The sequence below is a fragment of the Ambystoma mexicanum genome, chromosome 14 (assembly GCF_040938575.1).
Source record: "Ambystoma mexicanum isolate Mex_15411 chromosome 14, UKY_AmexF1_1, whole genome shotgun sequence".
NCBI lineage: Eukaryota > Metazoa > Chordata > Amphibia > Caudata > Ambystomatidae > Ambystoma > Ambystoma mexicanum.
In genome coordinates this window covers 165,103,956-165,131,579 of record NC_090940.1, presented here as the reverse complement: position 1 = coordinate 165,131,579, position 27,624 = coordinate 165,103,956, and the positions used below count along the sequence as shown (strand labels likewise).

General features: G+C 42.7%; 1 protein-coding gene across 3 annotated transcripts in view; it reads left to right on the top strand.

The window, feature by feature from the left end:
* Positions 1 to 27,624, top strand: part of SPTBN5 (spectrin beta, non-erythrocytic 5) — a 1,050,196-nt gene that overhangs the window by 840,933 nt on the left and 181,639 nt on the right. For all 3 annotated transcript variants that reach the window (XR_011283950.1, XM_069638812.1, XM_069638811.1), the window contains exons 48-49: positions 16,206 to 16,462; positions 26,588 to 26,774. Coding sequence is in view for 2 of the 3 variants with exons in the window: in XM_069638812.1 (XP_069494913.1) it covers positions 16,206 to 16,462; positions 26,588 to 26,774 (444 nt within the window). In the remaining variant the exon portion in view is untranslated. The remainder of the gene's footprint in view (positions 1 to 16,205; positions 16,463 to 26,587; positions 26,775 to 27,624) is intronic.

Sequence of the window (27,624 nt, the reverse complement as noted above, 5' to 3'; positions counted from 1 at the left end):
TATTCCAGTCAACCATCAACATTAATTCCTTGTACTTGCTTCCTTCACTAGTTAGGAAGGAATCAAAATTCTCCATTTTTTTTAAACATGTGCCGGGTGGTCTATAGCCAAGAATAATATGTATAGAGGCTCTAGATGACAAATTGAATGTAAAATGCCCAACATGAGCATCGTCACCCCACTCAAGGGCATGTAGGTGTGAGATATGCAGAGAAGCCTTGTGAACCACTGTGATGCCTCCATCTCTTGTGTCTATCCTGTTCATAACTTTTATCAAATAGTCTTCTAGCTCATGAAAAACACTCTGAGAGGCCTCTGTAAACCAGGTCTCAGTAATCAGCAATACATCCAAATCATGTCTATCAATAACTTCTGCTATCTCAGTAGCATGGGCCCCCGCTGACCTAGCATTAATAAGTGCACTCTTAAAATTCACTGGGCCTCATTCCGACCCAGGCGGTAAGTTACCGCCTGGGTCGTACCTTTACCACCATGGCGTAAACTACGTTTACGCCATGGTGGTTGGCGGACTTACCGCCCCATTCCGAGGTTGGCGGGGCGGTAAGTCCCCAATCCCCATTTACCCTTCCCCATTCCCATTTTTGCCCCATAGGGCATAATGGGAGTGGGGAAGGCGTTAATTACGCCACCGTAAATTACGGTGGCGTAATTAACAACAAGGTCCCTTAGCGCCATGGATTTTAACACCTGCTAAAAGCAGGTGTTAAATCCTCCATGGCGCTAAGGGACCTCGGAATCAGGCGGTAAGGGTCGGCGCTGTTTACGCTGCCGTAAACCCCTTACCGCCTGGGTCGGAATGAGGCCCACTGTGTCCCCCACAGGGGCTATGAAAGAATCTGACATAGGCCTAATTATATCTAGTTTCCTGATTTTAATGAATGTGCATAAAAAATATTACCACAGGAATTATCTAGCTTCTTCAATGAAGCAGCATCATGAATAAGCCCACCCATCACTTTTCATTGCTGGTCCCCAAAAATAATCTTAGGAGCTCAATGAAGATCCCGGCAGCATCTCCTGCCGACTGGCGATCCAGGCAGAAACAGGCTAAAAGAGGCTTCGCGTCAGCGCTTTACACTGAGGTGGGCCAGTTATAACCTGTGGCGTGCCCCGCTGTCATCAGATGGGTTTGCGTCGCAGGGTAGCTCGGGAATTGTAGGAGATCACTTGGTCTCCAGAACAAAAGTGCAGCGTGTAAATGGGTAAGTCCAAAAAATAATGGAAATAATAAAATACTTGTGAGCGGCTAAAAGCACATTAAGTCCAAATTCATGAACACATTTAAAAAGATAAAAAATGTCACGCAAGGCAATACGATAATAAAATAGTGCGCTATCACCAATATAAACTGAACTGTTTTACTAGAAATGTAAATGTCGGAATACACTGACAAACACAATTACTTGGCCAAGCTGATGCAGACCAGTTATAGCCTGTGGCGCGCACCGCTGTCGTCAGACGGGTGCGCCCCGCAGGCTAGCTCCGGAATTGTAGGAGATCACTAAGTTTCCAGAACGAAAGTGCGGCATGTAACACAATGGAAATAATGAAATGCTTGTGAGCAGCTAAAAGCACATCAAGTCCAAATTCATTAACAGATTTAAAAGCTATAAAATGTCACGCAAGTCAATACAATAATAAAATAGTGCGCTATCACCAATATAAACTGAACTGCTTTACTAGAAATTTAAAGTGCAGTAACATACCCATTAATACAGATAACATGATGAGAGCGCTGGGTATAAAAAGAGCTCAATGAAAGCCTAAGAGTCAAATTGGGAACAGCATTAGGACATTGGAATGTTGGAGTTCCATTGCAGACAATGCAATATGAGAGGAAAACACCCATACAAAAATGCCTTACAGGAGTCTTATATGTAGATTCTTATATGTAGCTTATAAGAACATGTCAGAAACGAGTGGGATTTTCAGAACAATAATAAGAACGTCATAAGAACTTAAGACACCAGAATACTTATTGAATTCTTATACAATCTGATGAGCTTGAAGTAGGATTAATGTCAGATCTTATAAAATACTTATAAGAATATCAATAAGAAATTGGTTTGTTGGAATGGCTGGTATATGGCTTTTGTTTCAACATTCCAGTGTTTCTCCTTTGTCCTTTTTTTAAATAGAACATGGCAGCCCCATTGCGCGTAATGTCCCAGTAGCAATAATGTTTCCCTTCTCTGGCCAGGTGATAACGTCTCTTGGCCCTATCAGGTCCCAGCCTACCAATCTCACAGAGGTTGAAGATGAACCCCACTAACAACTTCAGAACCGTCCCATCAGCAACCTTTGAATTACTACTTCAGACATGACACCTCTGAGCGGAAGGGGAAGTGGATACAATAAAAAATGTCAGATCTCAGCTTGCTGCCCTCTGTGTTCTCAATCCATCAGGGGTGTTGGTAGGTCTGGAAAAGATCCAGGGCTATGCTAATGTCGGGACTGTCAGGACTCGGGCTAGCTAGCCTTTTGGTTGTAGCCCCTGAGCTTCTATCCGGGGCTACAACCAAAAGACCCAGGGCTATAGCCCCTCAGCCCCCTCCCCCTAGCAACGCCTCTGGTAGCCATTGTTCTGAGCATTATTAGGATCTCAAAATAAACACAAAATATGTTATAACCCTTGTCTCCTCCTTACCACTATTGTTCTATGAGATTCCTGATTAGTTTCCCTCCTCTAAGCGCTAGAAGGCCCCTGAGAATGTCTTCCCTTGTTAATTCCCCAGATTGTTTAATAAATGGTTGATTGTGGTATGGTATGGGTGTCATCTCTTGCTGTGCTGTGCTGTTGCCATTAAAGAAGAAACTATTTAGACTTTGTTTTGGTGTCTCTTTTTCTGGAGTACTAAATCCTTCAGCACACTGCCTGCGCTAGCTCAGGCACAGATGCACCGTGCCTTGCCCTAAAGTCTCTGTAGATCTTTCACTACCCTTCCGCGTAATTTACATACAATAAGCTCTTGAGAACTTCACTGCACTCCCACACTCTCCCAAACACGATTAATCTATCTTTGTAAGTGAGCGTGCACTCACACTCTCTGTTTATGCTCTTCACTCTTATTTTGCAAATTCACCATGATCCTGTGCCCTCAGAAGACTTATTCTCTTATTTAACATTCACTGCGCACCCGCGCTTGTCTTCTGAACTGTAACCAAGCTCGTTTTCTGATTGCGTTCTGTACACATCCTAGGGTACCTTACTAAGTTTCACCGCACATGCGTCAACAAATGAAGCAGCTTGCACAGCGATACTGACAGATGTTTGCACTTCTGACGATTCACACGCTCACTTAATCGTGTTAAACTGCTACCCACAAAACGTTCTAGTAGCCTTTGGGAAATTGTAGGTCTGAATCATACATTATTGCCCTTCATGACTCACTAACTCAGGAACTATGCATTTTAATAATAACCTTCTTGACAAACTAAATTCAACTATTCTCCAGACTACTAATTATATATAGTTTCACATATCTTCATCCGATGCTCTAAGTTGTCTCTTTGGTCCCATCATTTCCGGTGCTTTTCTTTTGTTCTTTCCATATCTGCACCCAAATCTGATGTATCAGGATATTATACTCTGAGCGTCCGCCTTACATCTGTTCTACAATTATTAAATGGTGCTCCATCATGTGTCGTGTTTTGTGCAGTCACACCTGCATATCCTGCTCTTTTCCAAATGTCGTCTGCTCTCTCCCCTAGAATGGCTGCTAGCAAGCCTTTTACGTCGCTGATGGCTAACATAATTCCTGAAGTCATTTTCTCTAACTCATAATTCCATTTTCCTGCACTGGAAGTTAAACTCAGTAATTTTACATTTTAAATTGTCTTTATCCATTTGTGGCCATGGAATATACTGCGGGCACTCTCCCCCTTTTTCTAATAATGGGAATTGTGAAAATCCCTTTCCATAATCATACGTCCCCACACTTCTTGTTCTCCAGGTGAGGCTAGTCTCCCCTTGTTTGCCCCCGTCCTGGCAGTGCGCTTAATCTGCTTACATAAGGCAGGGCTACATCCCCTGTACTGCGCGATCGTGCTTGTGGTCGATCAATGTATAGTGTCAATTCTGCTGTTCCCTGTTTAGGGTTCTCTAGATCTGACCATTTTACCCCTTTCTCTACACTAGATTCTTTTGAAAGTCTGCATGTGCTCTGCTCCCTTTGCGCTCTCTCCTTTCCTTCCCTTTCTTGATCTGACGTTATTATGCCTCAGCTTGTATGACTGTTGTCCTTTTCTACGTCATCAAGACCTAATCTACTTCAAGACAACAGTCTGTGCTCATCTGCTATAACATCATCTGACCTACCTCCCATTTCCCTCGATAAAGATCCTTCTATATTCTCTTGCATTTTATACCTTTCTTTTTCCCTCATTTGCCTATATAAATCCTGAAGTCTCTTCTCTATGTCTTCTGTATCTCGCTCATCAGCCCATGCTGTTAATCTCGGTATTCCTTGCATTTCCCCATGGGGCTGTTGTAATGCTCCCTCCTCCTCAAATTGTTCTTGTGCTTCGATCAGCTCTATACGTCTATGACATAGATATTCTATCTCAACATCTATTAATCCCCTAGTTCTGTTAATGTCTTCTTCTCTTTTCCTTATCTCCTTCAATTCATCTTCCTCTCACCTTCTTTACAACCTATGTACTTTCATTCTTTCTGCTTCTACTTACTCGTCTATTCTCTTCTAGTCTCTCCTTTTGTTTCCTTGCCTCGTACCTTCTTTGTTCTTCCTTTAGCTTACATACTCTTTCCTTCTCTTCTTGATATACTCTCTCTTCTTCCTTCTTTTCCTGATCTTCTCTTTCCTCTTTCTCGAACCCCATCAATTCCCTTGTCATCCGATTTAAGCAATAATAGTCCTCTAGTCCATTCATTCTGTACTATTGTCACTCCCTTAGCATTGCCCCTTATTTCTTTCTGTTTTTTTGCCTCCTACTCTATCTCCATCCGTCTATCTTCATAACCTTTTCTTTCATCACGCTGTTTACTTTCATCACGTGTCAATATACATTTGTGTTCTCTGCTTTTGCTCTCTTCCACATTGTTCTCAGTGTTATAAGCGGGGGCTCATATGTCAAATTAACGTACCCCTCTGCTGCTTTCAAATCCTTTAAAGGATAAAATCCCTTCTCCTCTGTACCTACACTCTTGTTTTCAAGAGGGGAAGGGGAGTCGAAGGCTTTACATCCTCCCCTTTATGCTGATTAAGCATCCACTCCTTCTCGGCTTAATCTTCTTTCTCGCTCTGATACATCTTCCATAACTCTAAAACGGCCAGCCTTTTCTGTAACTTCAGGCCATGGCATATGTGTCTTATTGTTACTTTTATACATACTATTTACAATGCAGTCCCTCCCCCTATTTTTGCCACTTTTGATGTTCTACTTATGTTCGTGGCTCAGCTCGAGTCGGCATCGACTCTCCCTCAACTGATCAGTTCACCTTCTGTCCACGGGGCACCGCCGGGGTCCAGACAGGAATTTCGCCAGAGAGGTACCTGTTGACCGTATCGTCTAACACGTGGCACTGTTCTCCACAGGAAGCCCTGCAGTCTTCTGGCTAATGGCGGGAGCAGTCGAGCGTCCGGATGTCTTGATCTGGGCCTAGGTCGACTGGACCTTAACCATCTGCACTGCTACCAAAATGTGCTCTAGGACTTTGAATGGTTTGTTGTGCTAGATGGGATTACCAATAAAGATCTCGGACCAAATAACCAGAAAGACTCAAAGAATATGGCAAAATACTACCTTATTCTTAGTTTAATAAAGCAAGGCAAAACTGGCAGACTGATGCTTGCACACTCACACACAAACTTGATTATAAAGGGGTTTTATACCCCAATATGCACCATCTGTGACATCATTCTATGTGGCAAATTAAAAAACCAATTGAGGGGAGGGATTAGTTAGGGGAAAAAATGTACTTACATTATGTATTAGGGTTATTGCATCATTGGCTGACTCTTATCTGTAAAACACACCTCAAACTACCTCTAAATACGTATAATACTGATAATAGCAGAGAAAATGGCAGCGGATTGGTCTATGCAACATTGTATAGGAGGTTGTACCATAGACCCTCTGATTGGTTGGCATTCTCACCCAACCTTGGACGGTTGGGCTCGTTAGCATCAGTTCCATGTGAAGTTACGGATTCAAATTTTACCAAATCAAATTTTACACAAAAAAATAAATCCCGAATTTTTTTTTTAATTTGGGGTGGGGCCCTCCTCAAATCCCCCATTTCCTTAAATTTGTAACCCCACCCTGAACCACTCCCTCCCCTTTTAACCCCTTATCCCCAACCCATATCTATGTATTTTGGAGTATTTTTTTCAGTAAAATTTGATTAGATATTTTCTTTTTGGTAACATCACAGCACGTAAGAGAAATTAAACCCAGGTGCTTGAGTCATGTTAGATTACTCCCCACTTTCCCAATTAATACATCATCTTTCATCAATCCGGCCATGAGCCAAAGTCTTTTCGTCTGTAGTTGACCTTGTAGCCTGCTTACTGTTCTGGAAAATTTAACATTCACTATCTTCATCCAAATGAATAGCCCTTGTTTTCGACATATGAATCATGTGTGAGGAGACCACAAATGTGTCCAATCGACATTCTATTTACTGCTATTTGATCTAATTATACTGGGTTTTCTTGTTCCTCTTGGCCTCTAGAGACTTGCTCACTCCATCTTGCAGATGTTTTCTTCCGTTCATAGCTTATCCGTCTACCTCCCCTTGTGCCTTGCAATTATTCCTCAAAATAGCCTTATTGATCCCAGGCCAACATAGACTCCTCTTCATTTTGCACACAAAGCTATTCTCCAGCATTTCCTGATTCTGTAGCCTTGGTCTGTCTCTGAGGTAGCCGAGCTGAAGTTAACACAAGCCGACGTCCATTTTACTTTCATGGCTATCCTTGCCACTCTATATTTTCCTCCATAGCAAGCTTGTATATGTCTTTTCTACATTGAGTTACTACGTATATACATTTATTGGTCAGTAAGTTACTGTATCTTCTTGTGTATATACAATTACTTTATCCTTAAGTACATGTTTCTCTTGTTACTTCAGTTACATCATCACTCTTAAAGATTTTCATATTGTTTCAGTATGTCTTCACATATCCTCTTTATGACATCACTCTACCCTCTTCAGATTTCACTTAACGCTCCATAGTTTCCAATGGTGCGTGTGACATCCTTCTATAAGACATCCTTCCACTCTTTCAGTGTGATGGTACATTCTATATGGTTGCCTGAGTGAACATCGTCTCTCGTACCCTCTATGCGGTATAGGGAGAATACACGAGGTTCCATTTACAGCTCTTCTCCTGCTGTTCCAATATGATGGCGGTGGGGGGGTGAGAGCTAGGAAAAACTCATCCATCTGCATCTCTAGAATATTACACTTTGGACCTGAGGTTCTTAAAGTGTTAAAGGTAGGACAGAAAACTATTAAAGGGCACCAAGGTTAAGTGTATTTTTATTTTTGGTGTATAATGAACCTTTAAAAAAAAGTATCACATTAATTCATCACATTAATTCATCACATTAGTTCATCCAACCAAGAATAAATACAAAAGCAAAAAAATCACTATTCAGTTCACATTTGACCAGGACACCTCCTTCTTCCTGCATTTCACTAGTTTATGCTTTGCAGTTTTGTGACCCAATTAAAACTTAGAAGTCCATCAAACATTAACCTATTTCAGTTCTAGAGCTGCCTTCACAAATTTCAATACAGCCAACATTGTGGGAATTGTTTCCCCAATTATGAACATCTCCCACCAATTCTCCAGGGATTGTGATTTCAGACATTGCATAGCATCTTTCATATCTTCCATTATCAAATGCTTGACGGTCTCAATCATCTGAGGATCACCACAACATCTACAAAACCTGTCCTTTTCCTCTGTTTGCCTTCTTGTGGCCAAGCCTTCATGCGTGGGTAATTCGTTTGGCCTTAGTTGCATGAAGATATCCTGAAAATAAGGTAATGGGAATTTCTTAAGGTATGTCGGATGCTGATTAATAGACCTCTGGTCCCAAAGCATGCTCGAGGAGAGTTTGTATGTCGACCTATTCTCCTGTGTTTTGATCCAATCATGTTCCCTGATCCTTGTTTTAACCTTGTCAGGGGGTTTTAATGGGGTAGACCTAGACTAACCTAGAGATTCCAGAACTGCTTCACAGTTATTTTTCCATGTATCTAGTAACTTATCAACCTCTTTTCTTACCTCATTGTTCATGATCTTAAAAGCGAGGGGTGCTTCAATTTCAACACTTTTCCTGAAAAGCGCCAGGGACCTCCATCCAATGAGTGAAGTAATACATTGTAACCCCAATCCATAATTGATGGCTACCATTGGGTGTGATTCCGGAAGATTTAGTACCCGCTCCCAGTACTGGCCCTCTAGCACCTTCCAGAAATGCCCAGGGAAGTGCATGGAAGTCTCCGCTCCATAGATTAAAATGGGTACCACCTTCTGCTTATAGAAGGAGACGATCAGGGACAGTAAACAATTCCCATACCTCCTTTTTATCATAAGGGCCTGAGATGTAAGTCTGTTACATTTCATTTTTAGGGTGGCCATCCATTGCATTTCTATAGAGCTCAGATTAAGGTGTACACTCAAATATGTCATTTCCTTGACACATTCAATAGGTTCATTCTCTACGACCCATCTAAATTTGAGAGCTTCCATTCTTTTTTCCCGAGGCCAAACCACAAACTTTGTCTTTTTACTATTAATGCAGATATCATTGTTTTTAAGATAATCGATTAGGTGATTCAGGGATCTCTGCAATCCCATCCGAGTCTGGTCAATAATGACCAGATCATCCGCGTACATGATCGAAGGGACCTTTTGTTCATGGATTTTGGGAGGAAATAATCTCACATTTGTCTGGCTCATTGACATATCTGATAAACAGGATTGGGGCCAGTGGGCATCCTTGTTGTAACCCTCTATATGTTTGAATTTCTTCCGAAAGAGCCCCATCACTTGATCATTTCATAATCTCATCTGGATAACCATGTCAGTATATAACTCTTTGATGGTCGCAAGTAGATCCGGGGCACTTTCCCACAAATTTAGTTTAGCCCAGTGCTGCTCCCTGTTTATGCTGTCGATTGCTTGTTCGAGATCTATACATGCAATGTACAACTTGGACTTGGTACTTAACGCTCTAGCTTTTAGTGAATTCAAGATCATTACATTTAGAGAGGCATCACCCCTTTAACAAAACCTGTTTGCCTGGGGTCCAGTCTGCCTATTTGTGTGGCCCATTGATTCGGGTGTCGTAGTAAAAGCAAGGCAAACAGTTTCCCCAAGGTATCCAGGAGACCGATAGGTCTGTAGTTCCGAGGATCATCTCTATTGCCCTTCTTGAAAATGGGGACAATCAGGGCAGATTTCCAAGATAATGGAATTAACCTTTGGTCTAATATCCGAGAGAATAGAACTCCACCCATGCCTCCATATTGTCTTTGATCATGTTATTATGGAGGCCATCTGGCCCGGCAGCATGCAATGGATTTATATTTTTTGTCAGTAGCAAAATGTCTGCTTTATCAAACACAATTTCCCATTGACCCTCCTCAGAGTCAATGTTCTTGAGGCTCGTTTTTACCAATCGCTGCGAAGAATTGTGAAAAGTGGAAAATCCACTTATCTTCAGTTACCGCTGAGAGAAGGCATGATTGTTGGTGCAGTTCATTGTTATTTGGTAAGCACCAAAGGCCTCTCGTATTTCAATTAGCTGTTATTTTGAGCATATTTTCTGCATCATTTTGAAGGCGCATCGCCTTGATTGCCAAGAGCCAATTTCTATATTTTTCTTATCTTTTCCTTTTACTGGCTGTTCTGTTCAGGTACTTCAATTGGCTAATCTTCCTCAGGTCTGCTCTATATTGTTTCCTTGCACTCATTAGATCTTTATCAAAAAAATTGGATCTCTTAGGTTTATTGCAGCAGCCCGGTCTAGCTGGTTGCTGAAACTCTATCAGTAAGGACGAATATTCCACGCCCTGAAATTCAGACCCATTGCGTATTTGTATTTTGACACTATTTGAGGGATCTTGTTCAAAGGGATGCATACATGATTCCCACTTTGAGTTTCACCGGACCGGCCTAAAACTCCATTTAAGGTGAGCTATTAGTTGCAGCTTCCATTTTTGAATCAAGAGATGTTGATCACTTTCAGTCATGGGTTTCATCCTCAAGGAGTCCACTTGATTCAACATTCCCCTTGAGACAAAAAAATTGCCTAGATGAGAGTTCTGCCTTACCCTTTTTCATGTCGGTAGAACCGGAATGTCCCCATTAACCAGACCATTTAACATGAAAATATCTCTCTCAAACAATTCAGTCATCCATACTTTCACCCTACTAGTTAAATCTCTTATGGGGTTGCCTTGCGTCCATCTCCAATACACTTTATATTGAGGTCACCACACAGTATAATTAGAGAGGAATCCATTTCTACATAGACTTCGTCAATTAGTGACATAACTGTGTTTATAAAGTCTTCCTTTGAAATTCCATGGGGGTTCCAATACAGGTTGAATATTGCAGCAACCTGTCATTTCCCATTAAGAGGCGCCTCCCAGCTTAACAGCACTCTTTGTATGAAAGGATTCGGATGGGTTATCTTCCAGATCTTAAGGCCCTGGCCTTGCTTAATCAGGGTCATAAGTCCAGATGTCAGTATACCCTTCTTCCCCTTTTTAGCTGGATTGCATAGTACATCAAACACGTCACACAGAGGCACTCAGTCCAGCCAAGTCTCTTGGAAGCAGAAAATGTCGTAGTCTTGGAATATCAAGGCATACTTATTAAACAAGTATATGAAGCCTCTAGTATTCCACAATTCCATCGTGAGAGGTTGCTGTGAAGATCCTTTGGCTGTTAGATTTTTGAGCCTTTAGCCAGCACAGATGCCAACCAAGACCAGTTTTGCTCTTTAGAGTTGATTCTATCGTTCCTACTTTTCTCTGTTGAGACGATCTGCAATTGAATGTGATCTTTATTGCCCGATCTTTCTTTGCTCCTATCGCCTGTTATTTTAGCGGTTCCTTTATATATAGGGGGCTTGTATCCAATATTACCACCTCCTTCTTCCTTTGTGCCCAAGTTGGAGCTTGATTTTGGTTGCTACATGTTGGGTTTTTCTCGATTCCACACCCAATAGGACGAATTCTGCCAGTATATTCTGCATGTTCAAATCCCATTGGTAAGAGATCTTGCACCGCTTCTAGCAGGGTTGTCCTTATTAAGACTGAGTGGAGATGGAGCATGACCCAATCCATTCTATCCTCATGAATAAATTGAACAACCTTTATATCTTCCGGGCCTATATTTCTCAATTTTGAAACTCAATGGAGAAGATCCATGATATTTTGTCTATTCAATATCAAGCCATCACGAGAGGGACAGAATCTTCCACAGACACCATATAATTGGAGTTCTGTGGAGATTTAGTTATAGGTTTGTTGTCATAGTGGTTTCTCACTTTGCTTGTAGGAAGATCTTTATTTTTAAAGAGTGATACCTCTCTTGTTGCTTTGGCCTGAGTGGCATTTCTCTTTTGTTCCAACGTCTGATATTCACAAAAGGAGTTGTTCATTGAGTTACAACAGGGGGATGGAGTGTCCTTAATACTCAATGGGATGTCCCGGTATGAGATTTCGTCTTCCTTATTGGAGGTGACATTCACCAAATTTACTGGCCCTTCCTCAATCATATCTGAATAACTGGAGAGATCTCCCAGTGCGATCTCCGGACCCTCCGTTTCTCCGATCATCGACGTAAATTCCTGGGTTTTGGCAGTGGTCACTTTGTTTTTAGGTGTCTGTTTTTTCTTGGCTTTTGTGATCAACATCCTTTCCAACGACGTTGGTGCTTCAGGACATGTCAAATTTCCTCAGAAATGCTCTTGATCCATTCGATTTTGCTCTTTTAAATCGAGGTTCATTTTTATCTTTCTTACTTTTTGACTTAGGATCAGATTTGTTCCTGAAGCCATCATTGGTAGTTTTCTCAAAAATCTGGTAGGACTTTACACTGGGGGACTCGGTTGATGGTTGTTGTCGGAGCAGGGTAAATCCCCACCTTGTTCAGTATTACTGCTTTGCATCTCGTGAGTTTTTCTCATCACCTCGGGTACAGAGTCTCCAGTGCTTATGACATTCTCTTGGTCCCTTATTCCACTTTGAGTCACTATTGTCTCAACAATTGTGGTAGTTTCTGCATTCCTGTCTTTTGTTACCATTCTCACGGGGCACCTCTCGGAAATTGGCCTATGCGAAGTAGACTGCATTGTTATTTCAGTCGGTCTCAACGGGATATGCTCAGGCCTAGTTTGATTGTCCTTAATGCAGATAAATTCTGTTTAAATGCTCATTTGAGTAGTGGGGTTTTGGTTTCTTTGCCACAACAAGTTCGCTTTATGTTCACTTTAGTAATACGACCTAGTCCACTTCATTGCTTCCAGCAGAGCCGTCATTAGGGTGGTTTTAGCTGCCTCCTCACCTCTGGCTAGGTCATATAGTCTAGATTACCATTGGACCGTCAACTCAGATTCCCTGTCCAGCCGAGTTTGAATGTATCTGGCAAAGGTTTCCCAACTAGTTATTTTGGTACAGACCATTATCATGAGGACTTCTTGGGTTTCTAATGAGTCACTCAGATTCTCATACAACTTTATGAAGGGATTTAGAGCTAAAGCTAGTGCAGCCATGATAGAGTCTTGAATGGTCGACATCAAGATCGGCAGAGCTTTATCCCTTTTGTAGGTGGCAAATACCTCTGTCACAGATTGCCCACTTGACGATGATGAAGAGGTTGTGGATTCCGCCTCATTCACCGGTGCCAAACTGTCCTCATTCAAATCGAGCTCTGATTCATTATTGGTCGGGATATTTGTCCATTTCTGGAGTACCATCAGCCCCTTAGATCCCTGATTTTGCTCCATACCTGATGTCTCTTTATCAGGTGGGGGCAGATCCAATCTAATTGTCTCAGAGTTGGCCGGTGTTTGCAGTTTTGGTGTTGAACATTTATTCGAGAAAGAGTCCCTTAACCGTCTCTGCCAGGCCATATTAGTTTTAATATCTAAGATGTCCTTTTGCAGCCGTGCCGCTAGGACACTTTGCTGGCTTTCCAGGGAGCTCATTTGCTCAGTTGCGGCCAAGCAGGTGGTCCCACCCTGAGTCTCCATAGGGCGGCGGTCCTGCCAGCAGGCATATTCAGGAGAGTCAGGGCGTAATCATGTTTCCTCTAAGAATGCATGATCTTCGTCCCACATTGTGGGCAACGTGCCATTACACATATTTTGATCATAATCCTGTCCAGGTATTTGGTATCCATCCAGGTATTTGCAGAATGTGGGCTTCTCTTTGTTGGACACGGACCATGCCAACCGCGCCTGTGACATTTGTAGTGACTGGTTGTGGGGAGTAGTGCCAATAGATATTGTTGATCGAGGGACATTTCCCTTTCGTTTTGATTGCTTCAGCTTCGTTACACTGGGTCTTGGAGATGGGTGTTCACTTCCTGCTGTTTCGTTGTATCCTCGTTTGCTAGTTCAAGCTGAAGATAGTGTTTGTTCTCCTCGATTTTCCTGAGGAGCAGGTCATTCTCCGAGTTGGGTTTTGCAGGATATAGACGCCACCGGAGGATGATTGCCCCCAGTCTCCCCCATTTCCCTTACTTCATTGGCTCTCATGTCACATCGTGAATTGTCCAAGTTTGCAGCTTCAGGAGTCGTTTGTGGCTCAGAAGCGAGAGGGGCCTATTAAAGGTCAACTCTTCCTCGTCTCTCATTTTTATTTGGCGTCGGGTGCAGGGACCGTTTGCCATTCGCTTGTAAGTATCGCGCGGACAGCACCCGAGCGCAAAGGATCAGCCCAGATACACTCCGGAGGGGGTAGGGGATATTGTGAGCGAAGCAAAGGGTAAGGCACAGCAGGGCGGGGCAGTTTGGGGGGTAGACAGTGGGTAGGTGCTAGGGAAAACTCGTCCATCTGCACCTCTACAATATTACGATTTGGACCTGAGGTTCTTAAAGCGTTAACAGTAGGACAGAGAACTATTAGAGGGCACCAAGTTAAAATGTATTGAATTTTTAAAATAAATTTGATAAAGATTCATCCCCAACAATTTTCGGAACTAAGAGAGGTCAAGTTCTTCTCTCAGTGCCAGTGGAGGACCATTCTAGATTGTTCACCTTGGACTTAGAGCGTGTTGCCACCTGAATGTGATTACGACCAGTTTAGCGGCAGAATTAGATTGCAGGGAACTGCAAGTAGGTTGATAATTGTATACACAATTCCGGTACTTTGGGTATTTTCCGTAGAGGCTTTCGCCACCAAGATGGCTGCTTTAAGGAAAATGAGCACGGGCACTGGAGCCAATACGTGTTTAGAGTTGGAGACGTCTGTATGTGGGAGGGGTCATCATCGGGTCAAATTTGGTGCGTAAATGTTACATAACATGTCAGCTTCAGAAATAGGTTTTATGCCATATATTGCTCGAAATGATAAACAATATGTTGCAATGTTACTGCAATAAGATGTTTGGCTGAAAAACATCTGTTTTTGTCACTATGGTATACAATATAGAAGGCTATTGTTTGTTTTATTCTAAAGATCTCATAAAAACGTTTGCTAAGAAAGAACTTATTTATTGGAATATTGCAAGCGCGAGAGCCAATCAGATTGAACATTTGTTCCTGACAATTTCGAGCAGTAACAATTTCAAGTTCACAGTTCAGACCGGTAATCGTTTCTGCCATGTAAGGAGGCTGACAAGGAACATGGTAGGCCAGCCAAAAAAAGGCAAGAGTAGACCAGCAATGTAAAAATAACAAACCTTTAAATAGGTTAAAAAAAGGAGCAAATACCCAATGGAAAATAAATAAATAATGCTTATTTAAAGGAAGACATGGCGAGCAAAAACAGGAAGGTGGGTGCTGCGGTATTCCCTCTTTTTACTGTATTAAACAAAACAAGAGAGAGACATGTCCAAGGGAAGGATGCAAATCCTCACGGAAGAATTACACTAAAAAAGCAAAATGAATCTTGGACAAGGAACAGAATGAAATAACATTGACGGTTAATACTGAATTGCCATTAGACAATTAGGCAGCACGGAACGTTGGCTTTCCTCGCTGGTGTAAGCCTGTGCGGCGCGCTCCTCGCCCTTGGAAACATTGGCCCCTCTCCGCCAATCCCCAGCTCCAGCCCTGCTCCTGCCACAAGGCTGATACAGGATCATTCAAAATAAAAACATAAAACCTACCTTTCATCCTGCAAGGCCACGAGGCGTCACTCAGAGGGATTCTGTTTCCTTGTTGCTTATGTCACTGTGATCAACACAGAAAACGAATTCCATCCCACAGAAGCGGTGTTGCATGAGCTAGGCAAGTTTTATTTTCATTTTTTCTTTAAACGGAACGAGGACTCCGGTGGCGCCATTACCAGGGTCATCCTGGTCATTCTGGCCTGGTGCTGCAGAATCATGGATTTGATGTTACTTGCTATCGAGGACCAACTCTGTTGGTAATTGCACCACTGCGGCCCTTGTTAACACCACGGTGGGTAATAACACAGGAGACTGAAATTATGAATGAAGAAAAACATATGCAGAAAAGTTAACAGGTTGAAATTATTACTGGAGGCATCATTATGTAGAGGACTCTGTGCTTGGAATTCATTTCAGAAAACAGATTGCTAGAAGCCTAGTGAGGGAGATCAGAGTTTGAAACATAGTCCGAGGGCGTGACAGCGTCCGTACACTGAGTAACCTAAATTGACATTGTGTTGGTCAATAACACTGAGATTGTTCCTTGCCAATTTGGTGCACCTTCCTCTATAGCCCAGACCAGTAACCTGGGTGAGGACTGAAAACTACACTATTGACTGGCTCTGTATCAATAATGCCATAATTTTCTTAAGAGAATCTCCTCATTGGGAATTAAGAATTCAACCTTCCCTGGATCAATGCAACCACTCAATCAATACTGAAGTCGTCCTTGTTCCTCCAGGAACATCCCTCAAATCTATTATTGGACAAACAAAATGTTAATAAAATTTGTTTCCAAGATAACACAACCATGTGTGGACAACAGAAATATTCACTAACTAATTTCAATTCCCACAGGCCGTTGCATTCCAGCGGAGTATTGAGGAAGTGGAGAAATGGCTGGAGCACGTGGAGTCCTCCCTGGCCACCGCGGATAATGGTAAGGACCTGTCCACTTTGAACGCCTTGCTGAAGAAACACACAGATCTGGAAGAAGAGATTGGCAGCTACGAGGACCGGCTGGATGCTTTGGTGGACAAGGAAAGTGAATTCCGCCGGGAAAAGCATTTCCTGTCGGATGAGATACAGGACAGAGCTGACACTACAGTGCAAAGGTGCGTAACATTTACACATCCCACCGCTATTTTCTTCTCACTCTTGCCTCTGCCAATGGCTTCAGGCCTCGACTGTGCCCCAAATAATACGCCTGCCCCCGCAACCCACCGGCATTGCCTTTGAAATCATAAGCAGAAATCACCTCCATTGGCCGAATCATGGAACCTTTGCACCCATGAAAAAATTATTAGATAATACAGAATGGCACAAACAGCTTTGTTTCAATTGTCATTCATTTACACTACGGCAAACACAGAATCAGATGCTGGCATTAATGCTGGTGATTTGTTTGATGGAGCGGATACGCATGGATTTATGTTAAAGGGATAGTTCACTTTAAAATGTTATTGGCTCAAAAGATGGGCCATGATCAAAAATATATATAAAAAATATTTTGTAAACTTGTGAGCAAATGAGGCTCAAAGTCACACATTTCAAGCACTGGTAGGCATCCATTTTGTGAAATGGATGAGCCTCCTGTGCTTCTTTTAAGCTCTGCCCTTGCAGCACTAATGAAGCAAAATCCAGCCAGCTGTGATAAAAAAAAGCTACCACTGGGTGGCTTTCGCTTCACTATTGCCGGAGAGAAGAGAATGCAGGCAGGAAGGCTGCATGCAGGTAAGTGCTTATTTCTTTTAGCACTGAAAACGTAAAATATATTTATGGTTGCGGTGGCTTCAGCTTTGAGTCTCCTGCGTTCCCTCGGGTTGCGGGAGCCCAGGAGACTCAAAGCTGAAGCCACCGCAAACACAAATACAACCTTGTTATATTTATAAATGCTGCAGCTTTCTTTTGTAGGTTTCCCGGGCTCCTCCGGCAAACTCCTCCGAGCCGGAGGAACCTGGGAAACTTAGAAAAGAAAACCGCAGCATTTATAAAATACAACTTTGTTGTATTTATGACTGTGGCTGCCTTTGCTTTGAGTCTCCTGGGCTCCCCCGACACGGGAGAGCCCAGGAGACTCAAAGCTGAAGCCATTGCATTCATAAATACAACGTTGTTGTATTTATGATTTCCCTGGTTTTCTAACCACGGCAATCATAAATACAACAACACTGTATTTATAATTGCTGCACCTTTGCTTGTAGGTAAGTGCAGGCAATTATGAATACTTCACCGGCATCCAGCAGAGTTTTCCTAATTGCTGCGCGGGAAACTAGAAAAGAAAGTGGCAGCAATTTTGAAAACTTCGCCTGCACTCTACCTTTTTTTTACATTTTCTGTGCTTCCCTGGGCTTGGGGAGCACCGAAAACGTAAAATGACAGTGAAGGCAACCTCCTCCATGTTCAGCTCTGCTCTGGCTGCAGTAAGCAAAAACTCCCAGTAGGGGGATTTTGCTGCTTGATTAGTGCCGCCAGGGCAGAGCTTAACATGAACAAAGGAGGCTGCTTGAAATGACAAAATGGATGCTCCAATGTAAACACTTTGAGCCTCGTTTGCTCAAAAGTTTACATAGGAACTTTCTTTAAAAATATGTTTAATATATGTTTTTGATTATTGCCCATCTTTTGGCACAATAACATTTTAGCGTGAACTATTCCTTTAAGTCTGAAGGAAAATTGGCCCCTAATAAAAAAATAATATTTTGAAACCGGCTTCCTCCCATAGTTTTGTAGTGTATACACAATAAATAATGATGGCAACTATTTGCCTGATCAGTAGATTTTATTGCCCTGTGATGCATGAAACGTGGAATTAATTCTGATCTGCATGCATATTACTTATCCTATAGCATTCACCTGTGCTTGCACATCTTAGTGTTGACAGCGAGGCTTTTAATGCCTTCCGTGGTCTGCAAAGTTCTGATAGCAAACATGGAATGCACATTACCACTCATTATTATTATTATGCATATGTCGCATTTTGCTTTTGTGCCATATTCGTCTTTCCGCCTATCCTTTAAAATCCTGTAAAGGTGCCAGCCTTGAAACATGCTAAAGGTTGCACTGGTGTCAGGTCCCTCAAGCCCCTTAGCAGTAGAGCTTCTAAACTCCAAGGTTTTGTGATTACTCACAGCGTGGTGGGGTCTGTTTTACCCCCAATGAGCATTGGCAGAGTGGGGGAATTCAGTGATTGTGAATGGGTGAATTGGGATGGATGTTAGGTGCGGCAATATATCATACTCTCCTTTATTTCCTTGTTCGAGAGGATATCTCTGGGGCAATGTGCAGATGACACAAAGCAACACAGGTTCGATCCCTGGGTCCGCGCTTAGTAAACCTCTGGGTATTAAGCGTGTTATAAATATTAATTCAACCAAAGGAAGGTTGTACCATATGTGCCTTTGCTGTTGAGGTCTTTTTTCTGTATCTATTAGTTGAAGGTACATATGGTACAACCTTCCTTTTGTTGAATTAATGTTGAATACCCACAAAGTAGAAGGGCTGTGAATATCCCACATGGTGTGAGATTAGTGCCTGTTATAAATAACCAATTAATGCAGGAATCTAGGCCTTCTCTTATTCAAGACAGAGGGCCTCATTACGAGGTTGGAGGTAACCATGGCGCTATTAGCGCCATGGCTGCCTCACAAACCTTACCGACTCCGCCCTGGTGAATGGAGCAATTACCGTTCCATTCCAAAGTTGGCAGGAACGTTAATTCCCCATTCACCAGGGCCCTTCCCCATTCCCATTTGAGCCCCCATAGGGCTCAATGGGAATGGGGAAGGCGCTAATAATGGTACAGCAAATTGCGGTACCGTTATTAGCTCTAAAGTCCCTTTGCGGGTCCTGTCCTTAATGCCTGGAAAAACCAGGCGTTAAGGGAGGACCCGCAAAGGGAACTCGTAGTAGGGGGGTAAGGGATTACCGGCACCGATGCCCTTACTGGTGCCGTTAATCCCTTACCGCCCACCTCGTAATGAGGCCCAGAGACTTGGAATCTTGGGTGGTCCAATGTTCACTAGTCATTGTATTATGCTGACAAACGTTCTACAAATACCTTTCATACAAGTTTGGAACAGGTCCTTTCTCAATTTCCTCTTGTTTGTGGGGCCTACAGAGGGTTGGTCTTCTATAAGAAGATTACAACTGAGTCATCGGTGTGGGACACGATCCAGCACACTTTGGTGGATGCGGGCTACTTGTCCTCAGGAAGAAACGAGTGTCATCAATCCCCAGAACAGCTCCATTTTAGTTTGACACCTGTGCCACGCATTCTATGTGTTTGACAAAGTCTGTCCATTATCGCACCGCTGGAGTGCTGTGCGAGGCCTCTTCTTACCCCCAAGGGCCTTTTCTAGTAGCGCGAGCAGGAAAGCCAGCTTGTCACTACTCCCTGGTGCGCATGTGTGCTTCAGAGGCATTGCGCGAAGGCGCTGCTGGGCCTGCGTGCCATTGCGCCGGTGAAACACTACTGCCAGGAGCCAAACAGGAAGAAGTGTATCATGAGTTCTTTCAAGTATAAGGTGAGCAGTGTGAGGAAGCTTCCGGTACAACAATAAACTGCAATGAATGCAACTCACAAGGACTACGTTTTCATCAAGATTTCAATGAAGCTTAATCAGAAAACAAAGGCAATATAAATAGTTATTTTGTAGTAGTGAGGGTGAATTTAGGGATAGATAGCTTTTAAAAAAGAATTGTCATACGGTAGAGAGGCGTTGCTAGGTGACTGGGGGCTATAGCCCCGGGTCTTTTGGTTGTAGGGGCTACAACCAAAAGGCTATAGCTAGCCCCGACAGTCCCAACTTTAGCATAGACCCGGATCCTTTACAAACCTAGCAAAACCCCTGGAGAACTAATCACGTGCTGCTCCCGTATGGGAATCACTCCTGGGGAGGCAATTCACTGGGCTAATGGAGGCATCGTTCCAAGGCACCCTGTCAACAGAGACATTCTGTCACCACACAGATTACATTGGCTCTCCCTTTTGGATTTTTTCAGGGACTAAACAGTGTTAACTTGGAAGAATTAGAGGAACCATGCCCTCCAGGCACTCAGTGGAGGCTCGCAGGTTTAGACAAGTATCGAAGGAACATCACTTGAACCGAGTTTCATTATTTTATCCCATTCCCCTCTTCCTCTGTGGTCCGTTGACTGCAACAGTTTAATAAAGTCAGCTGTAATTTGGCCAATCAAGCTCATCTGTGGGTCAGCAGCTCCTGTAGAATTCCACTGCTGAGGACCTGACACTGGTAGAGCCCCTTTACCAAATACCATCAAAGTTATGGTGGGTTTAAAAAATGCATGGAAAAACCCATTGTACCCAAAGTAAGAGAGTAGAATCGCCATACCAGGCACACATGGCACAGCGCCAACCATTAGCTATCTCTGGACGTACACCAATTCAGAACCACTAAACAATGCATCGTGGTTATGCAAATTAGCTGAAAAGCACACATTTGTGCTCTGTGTCAGCACAATGGTATACAGCTTTAGCAAACCAAGACCAACAGCAATCAAGGACGGAGCCCACCATATACACATTTCACCCCGATGATGGATCATCAGTGTGATGCAGTCTGACATCCTTCTTCTTCTCCTTCTCTATTATCGGAGGCGTGGGCATACCCACGCAGGCACTTCCCCATCCTAAAGGATGATGTGCACCAGACCCACCAATCAATACTTAGCTCACATAAACTCACAACTCCTCCCACCGCCCCGTCTGCCTCACAAAATCCAACATCACACTGCTCCTCCTCCTGCCTCTCACCCCGTCACCTCCCAGCAAAGCCCTCCCACTCAGCTCAGCCACACCCAGCGCAGTCAACCGAACCCTCATCAATTCTCTCTACCAAACACCATCAAAGTGATGGTGAGATTAGAAATGCAAGAAAGAAAACCCTTTGCTCTGAAATGTGAGAGAAGAATAGGCCATTTCATGCAATAAGTATGCATACCACTGCCCTACCAGGGATTCATTCCCAGAAGTTCACCTGCAGTACAGAACCACAAAGCAATGCATTGTGGTTATGCAAATGAGCTGAAAAGCATGCACTTATGCTCCATGTGAGAAAAGTGCTTTAACCTTTAGTTGAGCCTCTGTTTAACTTATGAATGGCTGGTTGCACCCTCCGATCACACAGTGAGTTGTGTAAACAGATCCAGCTGCTTTGACAGATTACTCTGCTGCTCCACTCATCGCTTGTCAGGCTGGTAATATCCACATCCAACGCAGGAGCTGCTGAGTCCCACGATCCCACTAAGATGTCTAGCTCACAACTAAACTGAACAGCTGAGTACTAGACACCCCTGGGGGGAAGGGGGAAAAGTGGATAAAATAACAAATCAGACACTGGATCTTCGATCTTCATCCGGTCTCTGCATGAATGAAAATTGTTAAGCATTAAATAATATTACAAAACTAAACAACTATTATTTTATGAATATCAACAATCCTACCTGAATACCCTCTGCAAAAAGCCCAGAGGATGATAATTATGTCTATATATTTTTTTTAGTTTTGAAATAACTCCAACTCTTTTACCCTAAAAGCAAACTTTGGTGGTCATGTTTCATAACTGTGCTGCTGAAAACCAATGAACTGAATGTCATTACAAGTGACTAAACTGATGGAGGTTCCTTGTGGAAATAAATGAACTTGAAGAAAAGAAAATGTGTTTCCAAACAATGTCAATAAAACTGTGAACACAAACTCCAGAATGTCTCAAGAAGATGAGTCTTTTGAATGAAGCACACTTGAAAAAATAGTTGAAAACACAGAAATAATCTTTTGTTTTCCTTAAAATGATACTATTTCCTTAATCAGTTCATTCCATTTCATTTACCTCTCTTTATGGAAATAGTTCAACAACCAAAGGAAATACCATTTAATGTTGAGTGCAGTTTAAAAGTAAAGTTATTCCTCAAAAACGTCTTTGCATGTAATGAGATGCATTTGGAAGATTCCTCATATAATATGGTAAACAAGTCTTATATATTTTCCTCTTTGTTAAAAATACCTTGGCTCAAAAATAAATATCCTTCTTGGTGCTGCTTTTAAAAAACAAGGTTGCCTGTGCAGTCATTAACTTTAATAGCCTTTAAATATCATGTTTTCATGACTTAATCTCTGATGAATGAGTTTGCCATGTAAAAACACTGCCTTCACAACACGACGTCTTTTAATCCTTGCACTTCAGAGGAGAAAATAACAGAAGATAAGGCTAACTTTGGCAGTTCATTTACATTAATTACATAAAAAGTACTTAGCTTATTTTTTGCTTTAGAAGACCTCTCAGCATTTTCTTCCACAGGGAAAATTAATTTGTTTAGAGTAGATGTAACTTGAATGAGTTGTTTCTTTTTCTTTTAGTGTTGAAGATATTTTTCTTAAGAGTTTTCCAAGGCCCAAAACATAGGAGATAAACAGAAACATGACCAGCTCAGGAAACTAAACTAATGAAAGGCAGTTTAGAATGTTGGGAGTCACACCATTGTCAACCTGCCACCCAATCAGAACTCCTGCCTCTGCCCTCCATCTTGGCTTGGGGTATCTGCAGTACTCTGAATATGGAAGTTAAGGCCCAACCATTTTAACAGTGAAAGGACTATATTTAGTTTTTAAACCTAACAATGAAATAAACAAAGAACATAAGGATAATAATTCTTTAATTACCACCTATTTACTATGGAACCTGACAGTACCCCCTCTCCAAGCCCTCCCTCCCGGACCAGGCTTGAAAGGATACTTCCTATGAAATTTGGCGACAAAAATTGGAGCATGGACATCACTAGCAAATTCCCAAGAGCGTTCCTCAGGCCCAAAACCTTTCCAGTCTATTAAATACTGAAGTTTTCCACGACTTCTTCTAGAGTCCAAAATTGCTCTGACCTCAAATTCTTCAGATTGATTCTCCACTAAAACTGGACTAGGAGGAACTCCTAATCTAGTTCCATCAACAAATGGTTTTAACTGACTAATGTGAAATGTTGGATGTACTTTTAAATTTTCGGGAAGTTTCAATCTAACTGCAACTGGATTTATCACAGTCTCAATCTCAAAAGGACCTATAAATCTTGGACTAAATTTAGTTCGACCCTTGATTTTCAAATTCTTGGTAGACAACCAGACTTTATTCCCAACACAAAATTCTGGCCCAGGCTTGCGTTTAACATCAGCAAATCTCTTATAACTAGCCTTACTCAATTGAAGTGCCTTGACTGCTCGTACCAAATTTTCCTTCATAGTCTGTAATCTAATCTCAACTGCTGGACTACCAATGTCTTTCTCTATCTGTTCTCTAAGGAAACGAGGATGGAAACCACGACTACAGAAAAAAGGTGACATAGAAGTAGAATCCTTCATAGAATTATTATATGCATATTCTGCTATCCAAATTAGATCTACCCAACTGTCTCCTGCTTGCAAGTAACATCTTAAGTACTTTTCCAACTCTTGATTAACACGTTCCACTTGACCATTAGTCTCGGGATGATATCCAGATGTTAATTTAACTTCCACACCAAGACTTCTACAAAAGGCCCTCCAAAATTTTGAAATAAACTGAGAACCTCTATCGGAAATCACCTGACTAGGTAAACCATGCAGCCGAACAATGCCTTGAGAAAAATGCTGTGCCAAACTTTCTGCAGTAACTTCCCCTTTAATTGGAATAAAATGACTTTCTTTAGTAAGTAAATCAACAACAACCAAAATTGTAGAACAACCCTGATCCTTAGGGAGATCAACTATAAAATCCATAGAAATAGTATGCCACGGATGCGGCGGAATTGGAAGAGGTTCTAATAAACCCATTGGTTTACCCACATGTGACTTGGCTCTAATACAAGTCTCACAAGTCTTAACAAAGTTTAAAATGTCACTTCTCATTGTATCCCACCAAAATTCCCTCCTGACCAACTCTAAAGTTTTTTTAAACCCTGGATGACCTGAGAGTTTTGATTCATGACAATCAATCAAAATTTTTTCACGGAGCTTCTCTGAAGGAAGATATAATCTAGTGTCGAAATATGGTAAACCATTTTTAATTTTTCTCACTGGGTCCTGTCTCACCCATTCATCCATTTGTTCAGAAGTCATACAGTCTTGAATTTCTTTAGAAAAATTTCCTTCATCAAAAACTCCCGCCACAATAAAATGTTCAGAGGAAATCACAGGTTGTTGATCAATCTCCTTCAATTGTTCACTACCAGGAAACTGACGAGACAAAGCATCTGCCTTTCCATTTTGACTTCCAGGTTTAAAAGTAATTACAAAATCATAATCTGAAAAGAATAATGACCATCTTAATTGTCTGGGTGTTAAAGTTTTAGCTGATTTTAAAAATAAAAGATTTCGGTGATCAGTCAAAACTGTCACAGTGTGTCTAGCTCCATTTAAATAATGGCGCCATTCCTCAAAGGCTGCCTTGATCGCTAAAAGCTCACGATCCATGATGAAATAAACAAAGAACATAAGGATAATAATTCTTTAATTACCACCTATTTACTATGGAACCTGACATCGCTCCACGACTATAGCAAACAAAATTGATACTTCTGCAGTCCCAATCTTGTGATTCATTAAAGAAACCTAACGTCCTCCTGTCTGTGCCTGAGTAGCTGCAGTAGGACCTCTTGTGTAACACAGAATGACTGGGCTCTTTCACACTGGGGTAAGGGTCTTGTGAGAGTCTGCCACGCATAGACAAATATTGTCATTAGGTCAGTGTGGTGACCCATGTATAGCTGGGACTCCCTTTGCTGCCAGCATGCCTATTACACCCCTGAGTAAGGCAACCAAGGGTTGTGTTTGGTGGGATTTGGAAATGATCCCCGTACAACACTCCCTATGGTCCTTCCAAGAATGTCTCTTTCCTTGTTGTTGTATGGTCATCACCTCTCCCTCTCAAGTTGCACCATGCCAGATGTGCGTAGTCCATCAAGTCCTAGGTTCCTTCCTTACATTCTGGTAGTTACTAAATAGTCCCATGTTTACATGGGATGTAGCTACCCAGTCAAGGCAGCCCAACTGTGGAACTCACTTCCTCCTACCTTAAGAGCAGATCAATCCATCCATAACTTCCGACAGAGAATCATTAAATGGCTCAAAGACTCTGTGCCTCATTACGACCCAGGCAGTAAGTTACCGCCTGGGTCGTACCTTTACCGCCATGGCGTAAACTACGTTTACGCCATGGTGGTTGGTGGATTTACCGCCCCATTCCAAGGTGAGTGGGGCGGTAAATCCCCATTTCCCATTTACCCTTCCCCATTCCCATTTTTGCCCCATAGGGCATAATGGGAGTGGGGAAGGAGATAATTACGCCACCGTAAATTACGGTGCCGTAATTATCTCCAAGGTCCCTTAGCGCCATGGATTTTAACGCCTGCAAAAAGCAGGCGTTAAACTCACCATGGCGCTAAGGGACCTTATAATCAGGCGTTAAGGGTCGGCGCCGTTTACGGCGCCGTAAACCCCTTAACGCCTGACTCGTAATGAGGCCCTCAGACTGCTAGACAGCAACCTGTCTTTATATTGTACTGACCTGTGACTGCACATTCTCTTAGCTATCTAACTCACTTTTGGCTGTATCGCTTACTCCTATGTTACTTAATTTGCACTCTCATGACTCTGCCTGCACTGCATTGCCTTTATGCCACCCACCTTGTGCCCACTTACTTCTTCTGTACTTTACCCTGTGTGCTGTACAAATTCTGTAATTTGTTGTGTAACTAAGCTGTGAATTATCTTATGCTATGTGCCCTGATACCTACGAGTCCGGTGCGCAATACAAATAATAAAATACAAAATACAAAAATGTCAACAATAAAACTGCAAGTTCCAGATTGCAAAGTCTAAAGCATTGCTGGATGAGCTATTCGTGTCTGACATGAGCCAACCCGAGTGCTCTGTGACTAGTGTTCTCATTAGGCTAGCAAAGTCCTCAAAGGCCTCCATGTTGGAGACATCTCCCACTGACGCATAATGCACCAAGTCTCAGGTTCGGTAACTAAGGCTGCAGAATGGCCACCAATTGATCTCACCAGCACCCGTTGTCATAGCAGAACTTAGTCCTTTTACAATGTTCACTGCGTGTTTGCGCTGCATCATCAGTTGTGATTTGGTGACTGTCATCCTTTTCACATGTTGTTGTATTATCATTTTGCGCCCCCTGTCCTCTTCCCATTCTCCAGTTAGCCACTGAATGCCCTCCCTCTCTCTTGATCCACAGGTATAAGAACCTAGGTGAGCCCCTGCTGGAGCGACGAGGGTCCCTGGAGGCACAGAGGCTGCTCTATCAGTTTTTCCAAGATGTCGACGATGAGCTTGCATGGGTCCACGAGAAGCTTCCCCTGGCCACATCCAAGGACTATGGGCAGTCATTGGCCAGTGCTCAGAGCCTATTGGAAAAGCACCAGGTATTTCACACCTGTAGCCCTAATGGCATCCATGTTTAGTAGAACTGGCCTAGTATTGCACATTCTCTGCACTTTGCATTATGTGGGGCGTTATCGCTTTGTTACCAGGCATTAATGTCGTTATAGTGACCAAAACATCAAACATGATATAAAGGGGAGTGCAGAATGTTTTTGGTTTTATTGACATGAGAACTAGTGTGTTATGCAGAAGATGAGATCGGAACATTTCTGCAAGTAACTACTGATGTACACCTCGATACCATAGAAAGCCTCCTACTGACGGACAGGTCAGCAGCAGAGTCAGTGGGTGCGGCCTCGTCTTTGTGGGCTGACGGCACATGCCTGAAGAAAGAAGGCATGGACTCTCTGACTTTGCCTCAGGGGACACACACCTCTTGCCAATACACACCTCTTCCCTCCACACAAGCAGCTCATCCCATATTCAGCACCCTCGCTACTATTGGTGGGACTGGAAAAAGGGAGGATGCTGGACGACCGGGAGCTCATGCAGGTGTACTCCATAGGGATCCATGCGCCTGCTTTAGACACCAGCATAAAGCAGGCCCCTCTGCCTGATTTAGATGCCAGCATAAAGCAGGCGTACTCCAAAGGGATCCATCTGCCTGCTTTAGGCACCAGCATAACGCAGGCCTACTCCATATGGATCCTTCTGCCTGCATTAGGCACCAGCATAAAACAGGCATACCCATAGGGATCCATCTGCCTGCTTTAAACACCAGTGTAAAGCTGGCACACTCCATAGGGATCCATCTGCCTGCTTTAAACACCAGCGTAAAGCTGGCACACTCCATAGGGATCCTTCTGCCTGCATTAGACACCAGCATAAAGC